This window comes from Bos indicus, chromosome 8 (genome assembly GCF_029378745.1).
Source record: "Bos indicus isolate NIAB-ARS_2022 breed Sahiwal x Tharparkar chromosome 8, NIAB-ARS_B.indTharparkar_mat_pri_1.0, whole genome shotgun sequence".
NCBI classification, from domain to species: domain Eukaryota; kingdom Metazoa; phylum Chordata; class Mammalia; order Artiodactyla; family Bovidae; genus Bos; species Bos indicus.
The window spans coordinates 44,373,594-44,390,928 of record NC_091767.1 but is presented as its reverse complement, the minus strand read 5'-3'; the positions used below and the strand labels follow the sequence as shown (position 1 = coordinate 44,390,928).

Here is a 17,335-nt window from a genome sequence, read left to right as displayed (position 1 = left end):
TTGGTAAATAAGGAATATCTTGCCCTCTTCCTCATTGTCATCATTAATATCATCATCATCAATTATGTCATCACTCTAACTTCTTTAGCCTAAGAAAAAAAATTCATCATGTCAAAGATCAAATAATATTTTATATCTGCATAGACTACACTATCCTGCACAGAATATTTAGGATATCATCTAAGCCCATGGCAGAAATTGTAAGTTGTTCCATGGTAACTATTCTCCTCTTCTTTCTTGATAAGAAAACACTTGAATTTGAGCTGTGCACAGGTCATTCAAAGTGAAGCATCCACTTCCCAGCTTCCCTTGCAGCTAGGTGTTGCCATATCATTAAGTTCTGGCCAGCAGGATATAAGCAAAAGCATCAAATGTCTACCCTGTGAACCTCTTTAAATATATAGTGTGTCTGTTTTTGCTCTTCCTTTTGCCCTTCTTTATCCTGTACTCCAGTAGCTGCTTAAAACGCAGACATGGTTGTTGGAGTTCCTGCAGTCTTGAAATCTGAGAGTAAGATCTACACCCACAGGAGTCAGAGCAACAAGCTAGAAGGAACATGAGTCCCTGAGAGCTCTGTGGAGAAGAGCCACTATACGAGCCCTGACAACTTCCCTTCTGGAAGGAGTGAATCAGCTTTGAGAAATGATAAGTATCACTGATAAAATCAGAAGTACCAACATGCTCACACATATATCTTCTTTTCTGTTTTATTCTACTGTATCTCCCTGAGAGCTCACTCTAGTCATCCCACACTGGCTTGATGTCATGCCCACGCAGAGCCACAACAGTCTTTGATATCTGACCTAATTCAAGAGTTGGTCCTCAGATGGAAGTTTCCTCCAACAATCCAAACAGCCTTGTGTAAACCAACTCTCATTCTCAAATTTTTCATGCTCCTGGCACCCACCTGCTTAATGGGATTCACATAAATAAACCTCATTTGGGGAGGAATATTCATCCTTCTACCTCCCAAGCCTCTTCCTAGTTCACCAGAGGACTTGGTTAAAGAATCTGCAAATAAATGGACTACAGAGGAGCTAATAAACTTTTAAGAAGTCATTATAAATGCAGGAAACAACCATTACAACAAGAAATTGGGATTTAGATGTTAACTGTTAAGAAAGGGAGTAGCTAGCACTATATTAGTAATAAAGAAAGCCACTTTCACAAATGTCTCCTCTGTCCTCTCCTCCCCACACACAGGTATATCATAGAGTAGATAATTTAGTCCTAGTGTTTCTCTTATTTTACTTTTTAGCTTTTGGATGAATACTGAACAGACTGTGAAATGGGCAAGTACTTATATTATGCAAACAAATTGCACTATATGTTTTAATTGGATGTATATATAACACAATATAAAAATACTAGCAGCAGAAGTAGCAGTAGGGGAAAAATCTTTGAATTCTGTATGGGGATTTAAAGAACTTCTCTGGTGGCTCAGATGCTAGAGTCCACTCACAATGAAGGAGACCTGGGTTTGATCTCTGGGTCAGGAAGATCCTTGGAGAAGGGAATGGCTACCCACTACAGTATTCTTGCCCAGAGAATTCCATGGACAGAGGAGCCTGGTGGGATACAGTCCACGGGGTCTCAAAGAGTCAGACACGACTGAGCAACTAACACACACACACACACACACACACACACACACACACACACACACACACACATATGTGGGTTTAATTGCTCTGCCCCAAATACAGACAGACACAGGTGTGTTTTAAAAGAAAAAAAGAAACCCTATGTTTTTCCAGAAAGACAATTTTTCTAAAAAGATGAGATGATCAGGGTTCGATAGTTCAGGGTCCACTACTTCTGTGAACAAAGAACTTCTCATTGTAACAACTTTAAAGAATATTAATAAAAAGGCCAAAGATCAAATAACAATGGGTCTAATTCTGGGTCACTAGTGAAATGCTCCATTTACAGCTAGAGAAGAGCTAAAGAAAATTAACAATCATTATTTACAAAGTAATCTGAAAAACTACCAAATACAGATACTTGAGGATCACAACAGCAGTCTTCTAAAAGCTTGTTGTGCTATGAAATGTGAGGAACCCATAGAAGGAACCCCCACTCAATCACCAGTATCTACATGGGGGATACTGGGTCTAAACGCAGCCACTGGTTAAATTTCTAGTCCCAGTTCCTTAGTGTTAAAGAACTGGGGCTGGTTTGAGTTTGCTACCTATGAAATTTCAACATCATGATGATAACAACTAACCTTCTTTGAGCTCTTACTGTGAACGCACTGCTCTAAGCACTGTTCATACATTACCTCATTTAATGCCAGTGAGAATGATGCTGTTATTATCTCATTTAGCAGGAGAGAACCTGATTAGGGAACCAGCCCAAAGACATACAACCGGAGAGCAGAGGATTCAAACCCAGGTAGTTCGAATGCAGAAGCCAATGAAAGTCAAAGAGTGCCATGTTCCACTCCATGCATGAGCACATTTGTGTGTACTGGCAGGCAGGAATGTCTTCCCTCCTTAACCTGTGTCCTCTCCCAGTAGCACACATACTCTCTTTTTCCCTCCCACTCCTAAATTTAGGTAGCAGAATCTGTGTAAGGCAATCTGCAGGATACTACATCATGATCTAGAAACACTCCAAATCTCTCATTAACATTCAGATTGAAGTCATGAACCTTTCTGAATCTAGCAGAATACCTTCCAGAGAGAATATTAATAAATTTTGTTGATGGTGAAGTTTGACAAAGGAAGAAAGAATGTGGAAGAGAAGAACTTCAGCAATGTATTCGGCACCTAGCAGTGGGCTCGGTACACAGCAGGTACTAAAAATGGTTTTTGAAAATTGACAAAGTGGAAGGTAGGTAAGGATGCATGCGTGCATGATAAGTCGCTTCAGTCGTGTCCAACTCTTTGTGATCCTATGGATGGTAGCCCGCTAGGCTCCTCTGTCCATGGGATTCTCCAGGCAAGAATACTGGAGTGGGTTGCCATGCCCTCCCATAGGGGATCTTCCCAGCTCAGGGATCGAACCCTTATGTCTCTTATGTCTCCTGCACTGGTAGGTGGGTTCTTTACCACTAGCGCCACCTGGGAAGCGTGGATAGAGGCAGGGAAAAAAGGAAGGAGAAAGGAAAAAGTGAGAAAGAGGGAAAGAGCAAGAGAAATGGAGGAAGGAAGATGGAAGGGAAGGAAGGGGTAGACAGAAAAGGATGGGAAAGAAAGACAGATGAATTCCTGAACACATGCAGAGACCTGAGGCAAGCACCACCGTTCAAATTCTAACACTGTTGTCAGTTACTGGAAAGTAGCAGAGGATCAGCAGGGATATGAGGAGGAAACAAGAAGGGCCTCTGGAGTTCTTAACCAGGTCCTGAATTCTCATTTCAGAACTGAACCACAGTACACTCACCTAGCTCACATCCCTGGCCACCTACTGGGTCTCAAGTTGCTACCATTACTCATTCTGGAAGGAGGAAGAAAGAGCTTGCCCTGGAAGACAACTGCATCCATTCTCTGTCACTTGGTTTGGGAAGGAATAACTGTCCTCCCAACTCCACTAAATGAGGAGAAAGGGCTTAAAACTTTCAGTCTCTCCCACACTCCATGGTCTCAGTGAGTCAAAAGGTCAGAGATGATAAAAACACCCACAAAGTCAAGACTCAAGGGCATGTTCTCAGTTACTTCTTTCTAGAAAAGCTTTGTCTCATACACACACACACACATGTGTGTACACTTTATCCTCCTAGTTTGGAATTAATATATACATACTACTGTACATAACGTATATAACCAACAAGAACAGGACCAACTGTATAACACAGGGAACTATGGTTGATATTTTGTAATAACCTGTAATGGAAAAGAATCTGAAAAAAAAAAGAATATATATATACATATACACATGTATAACTGAATCACTGTGTTGTACACCTAAAACCAACACAACATTGTCAACTATAAATCAAATATACTTTGATTAAAAAAAAAAAACTTTATCCTCCTAGACAAGGTAATATAAGCGGTTGAGGGCTGAAAACTTGCTCCCTCAAAGAGACAGCCTAGAGAGCTAGAGGCAGGGAACCTGAGGATGAAAGTGATACCTTCTAAGGCAAAGCAGAGAGGGAGTATTCAGGTGTCACCAAGTTGCTGGATCAAGATTCCCCTGAGGCCAAGTCTACTTCAGTTAATACGGGCTGAAACATTCCCTTTATCATTTAGGTCCCATTTCAACTAGTGTTCTCTCATCTGCAGGGCAAAGATCCTGACGGATACAATCTCTCTGTGAGTCCTGGATAGAGAATGTGCATTCTTAAATACAATCACCAACTCACCAAACAATTTTCTTTTATGCTAGGATATAAAACACTGATGTCATCCAGGACTCTAAAAGAACTTGGAATTCCAAATGACAAATTTAAACCTCGGGCAGAAACCTGATCAGAGATGAGATGAATGACTCCCCAGGTCTGAAATCTACCCTCACCTGTGTAGGACATACATACAGGGGCTTACACAATTTTTTTTTCTTTTCTTTTTCTAAGCATCAAATATCTTATAACCAACCACTAACACATTTCATATTAAAATATCCCATTTTATTTAACTGGTAACTTTTATGTTTCTGCTCATCAGTGTTGCCTAAGACTAAAAACTCTTAAAAGGAATCATATCAGTTTAGCCCACTTTACACAGAATGTTATGGAGAAACGCTGCTGAAACGTGATAAGGGTTTTTTCATACAACCACTGCTGATCTTACTACTTCAAGCAGATCCTGAGGTAAGGGTATAAAATTCAAACCCTACCTTGAACTCCAGTCAACATTTTCCTGGAAGTCTTAAATTACAGCCAAGAATTGCTTCTTCCAGAGCTTTACTAAACAAGAGTGATGTTTAAGGTCAAAATTACAAGACATTTTGGGGTCAAAATAAATTATGTATGTTTGATGTCACCCACCACACACATAGGTCCCCCAACACACACACTGATAGACATAAATGACTTTCACCCAAGATATAATCAGAATTTCTCCTATTCTCAGCAATAAGGAACAGCAAAGACGTTATGAGACTTGAAATTTGACAATCTAGTACCAGTCTTGACTGCTTCCTTTTTGATGGGCAACTGTGGGCCATCATAATGGCCAAAGCAGAGAGGGATTATTCAGGTATCACCAAGTTGCTAGGTCAAGATCCACCTGAGGCCAAGTCTACTTCAGTTAATATGGACTGAAACATATTACTTAATCTCCCAATATCATACTTTTCCTATAAAGCTTCAATAATAACACTTAACGCAAATACTTCTGAGGGCTTCCATGACCATTGAATAAGAAACTGTAATGAAATCCACTATAAATAAAAATACATTCACCCTCTTACTCTGTGTTGAGCAGGCAAAATTTGGGGAGAGTTGCTTTATTCTCCTGTGCATCTTTCTTAGATACTATTCTTACCTCAGCCCTACTGGAAAGTGAAATTGATAGACTTGGCAATTTAACCAGTGTTCCAACAGGTTCAGTTTAAGATTACCCTAAGAGGCTGAGGTTTAAAATCCAATAAAAAACTTTTTTTGGGTGAAATTTATAAAGTTCATTTCAAAATATAAAGCATACACCAAAAGTACATTTTTGTACAAAAAGCTCTTTCACTCCAAAAGGATCTTCAGGCCTGAGATGATTCATCACTATCCTCCATCATTTAAAATCATTGTCAAGTGCCAAGCTTCTCTGGCTGCCTGACAAAGCATATAGTTCAGTTTTGCTGGGCTATCCTATCTTCTTTATATCTTTATGCCACCAATAAATTTGACTAATGACCTTGAAATCTTAGAACTTTCAACTCTAAATGTAAATATTTCCCAAGACAAGACTGAAAATAGTGTACTCATGTTCTGGCTCACCAGAGAGAAGGAAGTAGTGGACAGCAATTCCAAAGACCACTGGTCTCACTTGAACCCAGCCAGTGTGTATTGATAGTCTGGTAAATGCAAACCTTGATGCTAGGAACTAGAGGCACTCAAACCAAGTCATGATCCATGACCCTAATCATAAAGGAAGACCCAAGAGAAGTTCTTTGGTTTGTTTCCAAATAAATAGGATTTGATTATTTTTATCACTTTTATCAAGGTATTACTGATATAAAATAAAATTTGCCAGTTTTAAGTATACAGTTGTATAAATCTTGATAGATAGGTACACAGATAGAGTTGTGTTATTAATACTGCTACCATAATTAAGATACAGAACATTTTTATCAGCCCAAAAAGTTACCTCATACCTCTTTGCAATAATGAATTGGATTGATTTTTAAAATGTATAAGTATTTGAAGTCACAAAAAAGAAAGGAGGATATTTAGCCAAATGGACCCTTCAAAAACCAAAACTGAGATTATAAGTAAAGACAGGTCATGAAGTCTACATTTGCATTGGAGAACAACTACATGCCACTTAGTTATATGCTGTAGACCAGATGGCCTTGGAACCCAGCCTTAAGTGATCTTTAATTCCCAATCACCCAGGGTGGTATACATGAATTTCTTTCAGTATTGGCAGAATTCACCAGTGGTCAAAATTATTTGCCAAATGCCAACAAGTGCCAATGGGAATGCAAGGACTGAGGATAGGATGTTGGAACTGTTATTAATGACTATGCCTTTCCAGAAACAAAACTGAAGAGTGGCCAGGAGTCCCTACAGATATAGCAGGCCAGAGAAAGCCAATTCCTAAAAATGGTTTGTCCGAGACCACATGTAGGGGTAATGATAACTATATGTTTTGGAACTCAGGTTACTGATTGTTCATTCAAAACTGTTTTACTGACCAACATAGAGAGCAAACACCCAACCAAGACAGCTCTGAACAACTGAACAAAAGATGGTTTATCCAACATCTCCAAAGTTCTTGTAGATTCTAGTCTTAAATGTTATCAATTTATTCCTCTCACTTTAGGTAATTAATCTATAAATGCCCTCTACTTAATGTGGGCATGAAATTGCTTTCTCATCTGACACCAACTCATAGAAATACTGACAAACAGGCTTGAATCACCATCAGCATCCTTTCCAGAAGGTAGACACAAAAGGCATAGAAGAAGGTATCCTTTAACCTAGGATGAAATCAGTACTCACCCTACCTACCAGGAAAAGGAATAAAGAAACCTCAGCTTAAGTTCAGGCTCTGGTAAGTGTGTTTACCTACTGACTGAGAAATAAGTGCTATGCCATTGCTTCCTTTTATCTCATTTTTATTATCAATACATAGCATAACTAAAATTCAACTCACCTCAAATTTACCTAAATATAAATGAAAACCATAAGTCAGGCATAGTTTTATTAGACACCTAAAAGACTAACAAATTATACATCATTCCTTTTCTCCTTATCACTCAGTATATTTATTTTCCTCTGCAACCAATAAATTGACAAATTTATTTTGTAAAAAATTTCAAAGAAGCTTGTTTATATATCATGGCAGTTAACTTTTAGAATTATGTGATTAAATCTGTGGAGCTCAAGCTTCTTTTTCTCTCAAATAAAAAATATTCCAAAAGGGAAAAAAATCTTATTCATTCATTTGGTAAGCGTTTTTGAGAACCTATCCTATGCCAGGCACTGGCCAAAACCCTTGCTTGTGGGGGATTTACAGGACATTAGGAATCAGACAAACACATGTTTTTAATGTCTGTGACAACTGTGATGAAGAGACCTCTGAAGAGTAAGTTCTATGTGCTGCTTTGGATGGAGAAATATGACATCAAAAGAGTACTACCAAGAAGGTGATGCTGACTCAAGTCTTGAAAGATCAGGAAGAACAAAGTAGGCAGTGGGACAAGGTGAAGGGAACACATTTCAAGGAAAGAGAACAGGATATGCAAAGGTACATCAGTGTGCTGCTGCTGCTAAGTCGCTTCAGTCATGTCCGACTCTGTGCGACCCCATAGACGGCAGCCCACCAGGCTCCCCCATCCCTGGGATTCTCTAGGCAAGAACACTGGAGTGGGTTGCCATTTCCTTCTCCAATGCGTGAAAGTGAAAAGTGAAAGTGAAGTCACCCAGTCCTGTCCAACTCTTAGCGACCCCATGGACTGCAGCCTTCCAGGCTCCTCCATCCATGGGATTTTCCAGGTGAGAGTACTGGAGTGTGAGAGGTCATCAAACTTGGAAACTTCTCCCAGGTGGCTTCCCAGGTGGCTCAGTGGTAAAGAATCTGCCTGCCGAGCAGGAGACGCAGGCTCGATCCCTGGGTTGGGAAGATCACCTGGAGAAAGAAATGGCAACCCATTCCAGTATTCTTGCCTGGGAAATCCCATGGACAGAGGAGCCTGGTGGGCGACAGTCCATGGAGTCACAAAAGAGTCAGACACAACTTAGCAACTAAACGACAGCAACAAATACATAGAATGTACAATGAGCTCATGGAAATCCATCAAAAAAGGGGAGAAAATCCTAAATACAAACTCAGGCAAAGTATAGGAACAGACAGTAATAGAAAGGAAACCCCCAAATATCAAGCATTTGAAGAGATGTTCATTAGTAATATGAGAAATGAAAATTTAGTACAGCAATGGTATATTACTCTCTCTTCCACTGGTCATTGACTCTTCCATTAGTCAATAAAAGCATTGGTCTGGACTTGAAGATGCAGAAACTAGCAGGGGAAGCAGACTAGTGAAGTACAATCTAACACAGGATTTGGTCAAATTAAGTATAGACAGTACTCCTGACCCAACAATTCTCCTCTTGGATACCCATGTCGAAGAAACTCACATAAATCCCAAGGGGGCTCTGAGCATCATTCACTGATGTGGGAGGTAAGAGGCAGCCTGAGTGTTCAGAGGAGCAGGAATGGAAGTAACCTGTGGATGCACACCATGGACTACTATGCAGCAGTCAGAAGCAACACACTACATGCACACTTAGCCACTGAGAGGATCTGAACATAAAGTCTGTAGTGGAAAAGAATAAGAAACCAAATACAGTCTATTTATAGTACTAGTCACAATCATTTGAAGTACATGCAAATAAAACAACATACGCAAACAAAAGGATACCCAACAAATACACATTTGTGATTGTCTCTGGGAGGAGGGTAGTCAAAGAAAAGAGAACTACGTTAATTTTTTAATAATAAGAAACGAGTCTCCCACTGGACACATTATGAAAGGACTGTTCAATGATGAGCATGATTAACTCAGCTGGTTACACCTGAGGTCCAAAAAACTGGGGAGAGGATGAGACTAGGAGACAAGCAGGTAGAGATTACCAAAAAGACTGGCCATTGTGCTGGCTGTTCCTTGTTTGCCCCCTTCCACCCAAGAGTCCCCCATTTCATTCAACGCCCATCTCTGCCCTGTCGGCTTCCCTAGGAGGCTGAGCTGCAAGGGCTGCCCCCTGCTTCCTGTGGGGTTTGGTCCAGAGGAGGCATCACCAAGAGACTGGAGGGTGGGAAAAGAGAGAAGTTAGGGTATTTATACCTCCCTGACAAGATCAGTCCCGACAACTCCAAATCTTCTCAGGCTATGGTTACCCAATCCCTCCCTGACTCTTCAGTCCTGGGGGATTACTAGCTTTCTGATACTGTGAGTCCTGGGATGTCTCTCCATCACTTCTTGCTTTTTTTTTGTTTGTTTCCTTCATTATCTTTGTTCATACTTCTGTGACCAGGTTATTAAAGCTACTATTACTAAATTCTTTTTAGCAAACCCCTTTGATGGTGCCATTTCCTTTCTCCCTCGACCATGAATTAAACAGCTATGGATGGTTTTAGGGCAATAACTACTATTATAAAGAGTTTTTTCTCCCTTTTCTGTTTTAATATAGGTTACACGTGAACATATTTATCTGCTAAGGGGATGTATGGAAGACTGGATAATTACATATCAGCTCACAACACTCTCTCCCCCTTACCACCGTGCATCCTGACTGATCTTGGAGACAAAATAACATAGATTTAAAGTGTGTAACAAGGACCAAGTTCATCGTAGATCAGTAGATGTTGCATACTTGCTGGTTTAACACTGTCTAGATTCCAATGACCAGCTGGGTATGTTCAAGATAAACCTACAGTACATATTTCAGATTGGGGACTGGCAACAAATAGTTGTAGACTACATTCTGAAAAAAACAAGCATTTTCACATGTGCTATGGGCCATTTCTGGCTTCCTTGGTGGCTCAGACGGTAAAGCGTCTGCCTGCAATGCAGGAGATCTGGGTTCGATCCCTGGGTGGGGAAGATCCCCTGGAGAAGGAAATGGCAACCCACTCCGGTACTCTTGCCTGGAAAATCCCATGGGTGGAGGAGCCTGCTAGGCTACAGTCCATGGGGTTGCAAAGAGTTGGACACGACTGAGCAACTTCACTTTTTTTTTTTTTTAATGGTCCATTTTTAATCTCAGCATCAAAGCCAGGTCTACCTGCATGTTTCTAGTCTTTGGTCCTACCCATAAACTCTTCAGAAAGTCCATTATCTACCTTACCAAGGAGGATGTTCCACACTTGCCAATTATTACTATACCAAGTTCATTTCCCCTGAACATGCATTACAATTTGTGTTTATATGCTTTTTCTTTACTTGTTATTATACATCTTCTGCATCAGACAGTAAGTTCCATCAGGGCAAGAGACAATTGTCTAGGATATAGAAGGCCCTTAATAAATATTTCTTGAGTGAATAAACGGTGAACAACAGGAGTGACACAAAAAGCAAAAAGAGAGTAGAAGAGTCCCAGTTCTCTTTTCCATCATGTTTATGGGTGGTGGACTTCATATGGCCTCCCGGTAGTCAAAACATACTTTCTAGATATGGCTCCCTTGCAGTGTATACTAGCATCCTAGCCTTGATTGAGGCTCTAAATATCTCTTAATGAGGAGAGTTCATGTCTGCACGTGTCTGCCTTGCTTAACATGGCATTCAGCACAGGACCAAGCACAGATGGGTGCTTCATAAGTATTACTGAAGGATGATAACACAGAGGATTATTTAATACCGCCTCACAGGGTAAAGACAAATCTTGGGCCACAAATATACTTCTAATGTGCTTACTTCTCGAATAATTTGAACCAAAATTATTTCAGCAACACAGATTCATCTGTAACCACAAATCAGACACATTCAGAATGACAAAGCCCAAAAGAATGCCATTTTCAAGGCTGAGACGGTATTATTCTGGGGTAAATGGAATCCTTGTTTCAGTGATATTGTAAGAGTAGAAATGAAAGATACTGAAAGTCTTCCCTTGGGGAACAACAATTATCCATGAAACAATGGAAGTTTGTCTGAATAATTCATCAGCATCAAGGGTGCAGGCCTCCCTTATTCTGCAATCCGAAGAGTTTGGGCAAGTGTACCATGGAATGTATCTCAGTCACTTCGCTGTCTTTCTTCCAGGGTCTGGCATTTAGGGGCAGATTCCTATGATTTTATTAATTAAAAAATAACCTAAGTGGGAAATTACTGACAAGATAAAATTTTGAGGCAGCATTTCTTTCACGAAGACGAAACTTATAAAGTGTCTATCAGGAGAATCCACCAGGGACTCCACAAGAGATCAAATACCCAAAACAAATCACCACTTCAGAGTCCCACAGAATTCTGAATCCCAACCAGCAAGCATGAATAATCCTTTTAAATGGTCACTTAGGTATCAGAACAGGTCCTCTGTGAACTTTCTAAGCAAGGCTTCTGGTTTCTGACTGAAACAGAGATTCATTGGGAAGGAGGGATAAACTGAACCCAAGAACAACTGGGAAATTTCCATAAGAAAAGAGCACAAATGGGTTGTGTTGTCAGAATGAAACTGGCCGTTCCAGGCCAGGGTTTGGGAAGCTGCTGACTACCCCACGGGAAAGCTGAGCAATATTCGCAACTGGTCTCTCAGAAACCATCCTGATTAAGTTGCAGTTACTAGGCAGATGCAATAGTTTCAAATCCCAGGTCACTTTCTTATTAGCTGTGTAAACTTGTGTCACTTAATCTCTCTGATAATTGGTTCAGCATCTTTAATATGCTGAGAGTAATGTCTACCCAATACCTTTCTAAATTACTGCAAAGATCAAGTGAGTTCAAATTAATGAAAGTTCCTTATAAATTATAAGATTATGTATAAGTGTACATGCATGCTCAGTTGCTGGGTCTTTCTGACCCTTTGTGACCCCATGGACGGCAGCCTGCCAGGTTCCTCTGTCCATGTGATTCTCTAGGAGAGAATACTGGAGTGGGTTGCCATTTCCTCTTTCTGACACAGTGATTGAACTCACATTTCTCCCAAGTCTCCTGCACTGGTAGGCGGATTCTTTACCAACCACTGAGCCACCTTATATATCCTCCCAGAATATTAAGTAACCTGCATAGAACTCAGGATGCTCTATGACTCTGGGTTTTCCATTTCTAGAGACAGTCTGGTTTTTGCTTTGCTTTCTACAAGTTTTGTTGATTTGTTTTTAAAAGGAAAGATATAAACCAAGGCAAATGGGGAAGAATAGAATTACACATCCCACACTTTGGAGCTGCTAGGCAAGAATTTTAAACTGTGGTTGGTTCATTATCACAGATTTGACATCAGTATCACCTGAGGGAAAGAAGGAACATAGCGGGCATCCAAAAGTCATCTGATTCATCTCTGTACTGGGGGAGGACTAAAAGATCAATTTACAGAAATCAATTATATTTCTAATTACTAGTGGAAAACAACTGGAAAATCAAACTTATAAAACTATTCCATTTGCATTAGCATCAAAATATACAAAATACTCATGAGTCAATTTAACAAAAATTGTAAAGATTTCCACGCTAAACTACAAAATATACGGAAGAGAAACTAACCTACAAAGTATGTAAGAGAAATTAAAGAAAACTAAATAAAATGAGAGATATATCATATTCAAGGACTAGAAATCTCAATATTATTGAAATGCAATTCTTCCAGAATTGCTCTGTGGACTCAACACAATTTCAATCAAAATTGCAACAGGCCCTAGTAGAAAATAACAAGTTGATTCTAAAATGTATATAGAAATGCAAAGGACATTAGATATATAATTTTTTCTATATGAAGAAAAAGGAAATAAGAGTTGGGGGAGTCATCTGACTTAAACAATTACTTTAAAATTTCAATAATCAAGACAAGGAAATATTGGCATAGGGATAGACAATAGATCAATGGAGCAGAAGGGATAATCTTGAAACAGACTCACATATATATGTGGTCAACTGATTTTTGACAGACACATCAAGGGAAAGGTAAATTCTTTTCAATAACAAGTGGATATAGGGAAAAAGTGAACCTCAACCCCTGCCTTATAAACCACAGAAAAATTAATTCAAAATCCTCAAAGACTTAAATGCAAAATTAAAACTACAATGATTCTAGAAGAAAGGACAGGAAAAAAAAACATCTTTTTGACCTCTGCATAAGCAAAGATTTCTTACAGAGGATAAAAAAGTATATATTAATTATATGAGGGCTTCCCTGGCAGCTCAGCTGGTAAAGAATCTGCCTGCAATGCAGAAGACCCTGGTTCAATTTCTGGATTGGGAAGATCCCCTGGAGAAAGGATAGGCTACCCACTCCAGTATTCTTGGGCTTCCCTGGTGGCTCAGACAGTAAAAAATCCACCTGCAATTCAGGAGACCTGGGTTTGATCCCTGGGTTGGGAAAACCCTATGGAGGAGGACATAGCAATCCACTCCAGTATTCTTGCCTGGAGAAGTCCCATGGACAGAAGAGCCTGGTGGGCTACAGTCATGGGGTTGCATAGAGTCCGACTTGACTGAGTGACTAAGCACACAATTATATAAGAAAAAAACTGGACGTTGTCAAAATTTAAAACTCACACTCATCAAAAGACACAATTAAGAATTTGAGTGGGGAAGTGACAGGCGTGGAGAAAATGTTTGTAATACATATATATGACAAAAGACTTATATCCAGGGAATTCCCTGGTGGACCAGTGGTTAGGCCTCTCACTGCTGAGGGCCTGGGTTCAATCCTTGGTCAGGAAACTAAGATCCCACAAGCTGGCAGTATGGACAAAAAAAAAAAAACTTATTATTGAGAATATATATAAAGAACTTCTATAAATCAGTAACAAAAAGACAAATAATGCACCTTCAACTGAGCAAATATATTTCGAACAGGTACATAACATAGAAGTTCATAAATGGACAATGAGCATATGAAAATGAGCTCAACATCACTAGAACAATACAAATTTAAACCAAAATGAAACAGTATTTTGCACTCACTACACTGGTTAAAATAAAAAAGACTGATAACACCAAATGCTGTAGAAGACATAAAGCAACTAAAACTCTCACACGTTGCAAATAAGAGTATAAAATGGAAAATAGTTTGGCAGTTTCTTGTTAAATTAAACATACATCTATCTACAATCAGCATTCTACTCCTGGATATTAACTGAAGAAATGTAGATGCATACACAAAAAGACATGTGTAAGAATGTTTATAATGGCATGATTTATAGTATCTAATAAGTGAAAACAACCCAAATGTTCATCAACAGGATACTGGAAAAATAAATTGTGATATATTCATGCATTGATCTACTATACTGCAACATAGGGGAATGGACTAGTTACAAATTCAGTGAATGTGTATGAATAAAAAAATATATTAAATGAAAATACTAGTAACAAGTATGTAGTATACGATTCTATTTTTGTGAAGCTCAAGAACAGGCAAAGCCTAAATATGGCAGAAGAAATGACAACAATGGAGCATTGGAAGGAGGAACTTTGGGGGGGGGGTGGGAATGTTCTATATCTTATTTTCATTGGTTGTCACCCAGATGTACACCTTTTCCAAAACTCATTGAATTGTACCCTTAACTCACTTCACTGCATATAAAATTTACTTCAGGAATGATTGAATGAATGGTAACACCATGAGAAAATAACTTCACAATCCAGAAGACGAGATTCTTCAGGACAACTGGTCTGGTCTCCTCAAAAATCATTAACTAAAAGATAAAAGGCTTATGCTAGATTCTAAAAGACTTAAGAGATGTGACAACCAGATGCAATGTATGATGTTAGACAGGATGCTGCTTTGGGCAAAATCACCCATTAAAGACACTCCAAGGACACTTGGGGGAAATTTGAATATGATCTTGGTTTTAGATGATATAAAAGTGTATTAAGACAAAGTGTATTAACAGACTTGGAGATTGTTGATGGGGAAAAAAGTTACAAGGCAGTATGTACTTTCAGATCTCTTTTCTGTTTCACAAAAAGGCAAATATATATTATACATATTATATTATGTATGTTATATATGATTTATAACTATGCATATATATTATATATGTATATAAAGAGATTCAGTGGGGAATATACATTTATCAATTAACATAAGCGGCTCAGGCAGAGTTGCTTACATTTTCCTAGTTTTCTGTTTTTTTTTAACTTTCCATCGTGAACAAATCCTGCTTCCACAACAATATACATTGCTTGAAAATATTAGACTCTGAAATTCACTGTTTTCTAAGATAAGGTAAAAGATGGATGGATAGAGCCGGGGAAAGAAACCTTAGACTGTTATCTACCGAGTCTCCTGTTGAACATTTTCCATGTGTATCTTGCTTCATTCTCACAACAAACTTATCTTCCCTGTTTTTACAGAACTAATGATGATATAGTAAAAGTTGCTCAGTCATGTCTGACTCTTTGCAATCCCATGGACTGTAGCCTGCCAGGCTCCCCTGTCCATGAAATTCTCCAGGCCAGAATACTGGAGTAGGTTGTCTATCCCTTCTCCAGGGGATCTTCTCAACCCAGGAATTGAACTGGGGTCTCCTGGATTGCAGGCAGATTCTTTACCAGCTGAGCTACCAGGGAAGCCTGAGATAGGTGAGCATTTTAAAATAATATTATCTGATCTTTCTACCTTGCTTACATATTTAGTAAGTTTTCTTACCCAACATTTATGAAGCATTTACTATGAACCATGCGTTCTGTTACATGGTTTATAAGAATCACCTCATTCCTACCTCAAACAATCCATGTAAGGATGATACTACTATCATGCTCATTTTAAAGATAAGAAAACAGAGACACAGAAATCAAATAAGTCTCCCAAGTTCCTGAGAGCTAAGATGTAGCAGAACCCAGTTCAGGCCACCTGATTTTTCACACTTCTACTAACTATACCATGTCTCTAAATTCCCATATCTCTAAATTCAACATATTCCCAAAGTGAGAGGGGAGAATGAGTGATAGCCACAGCAGAGGGAACAATGACATCAGAGGCCTGTCATGCAGTTTTCCACAGTGACATTTTGCTTACCTGTCGAGGGCTGTGCTGGTGGGCATACTCCTTCCAAACCCTCGGACTCCCATCTGACGGAAATATGGAATGCAAGAGAGGTTGGCGGCAATGATGGCCAAGGAGTCGGAAGGGCTCACAAAGAAGCCATTTTGGCCTAGGATCATGTAACGGTCCTGTGGGAAAGAATGTGTGAAAATGTTCAGGCAAAGGCATCTGCTGCTAGCAGTCCATTCCCATCATCATCACAAGGCACTTACTGCCACCCTCACATTTAAACAATGTAAAACCACTTGAAAGAGGGCAAAGAGGGCGTGGGAAACTAAAATCCCTGAATATTGCAGGGCCCAGGATCTTGACACCACTAGGAAAATATCCAACCTGTCGAAATGTGGATGACTTCCTCAGGCTTTAGTAGCCTCTACATTCTTCATTCACATTTCCCCCAAACATAATGGAGAACAGAGATTATTACTAAAATAGCTGGTTTCTTAACATGGTGATCTCAACAAGATCAGCTATAAATAAAGATGTACTGCATGAATTTTTTAAAAGAAATAACAACTTTATAAGATATTGCTACTTGGAAAAAGAAAAGTAATGGCTATTTACGTGCAATACTAGGCCATTAAATAGAAGGGCAGATGCAGAGCCAGTTAAGGTTCGTATGCCCCATATGTGTCAGCCCCAGAGGTATTCAATAATTCTCTGGTTTCCAGTGTTTGGCTCATTATACATCAAAAGGATCAGCAGGCAGAAAGCTTTCCTCCTTACCCCATCAGCATCAAATGCAGCTCCAAATCCATATTCCCCTCCTTTCATAGCTTCCAGAAGGGTGGTTGCATATGTCAGGTTTGGGTCAGGATGCTGCCCTCCAAAATCTTCCAGGGGAACACAGTTGATTGCAGAATTGGCTGGGGCCCCCAGCTCATCACACAGAACTTTTCTCACATAGGGTCCCATAACTTAAAAAAGATACACAGCAATGTGAGATCTTTGCAGAACTCCTCCCCCAAGGGTGTTTTGTTCTTCTTAGAAGAAGGCTACTTCATAGCACAAGAAAAAAGAAGATAAATT

General features: G+C 39.4%; 1 protein-coding gene across 1 annotated transcript in view; it reads right to left on the bottom strand.

The window, feature by feature from the left end:
• Positions 1–17,335, bottom strand: part of PGM5 (phosphoglucomutase 5) — a 210,019-nt gene that overhangs the window by 153,833 nt on the left and 38,851 nt on the right. Inside the window, exons 5-6 of the mRNA XM_019966038.2 lie at positions 17,033–17,223; positions 16,280–16,434 (exon numbers count right to left, since the gene is read on the bottom strand). Coding sequence (XP_019821597.2) covers positions 16,280–16,434; positions 17,033–17,223 — 346 coding nt within the window. The remainder of the gene's footprint in view (positions 1–16,279; positions 16,435–17,032; positions 17,224–17,335) is intronic.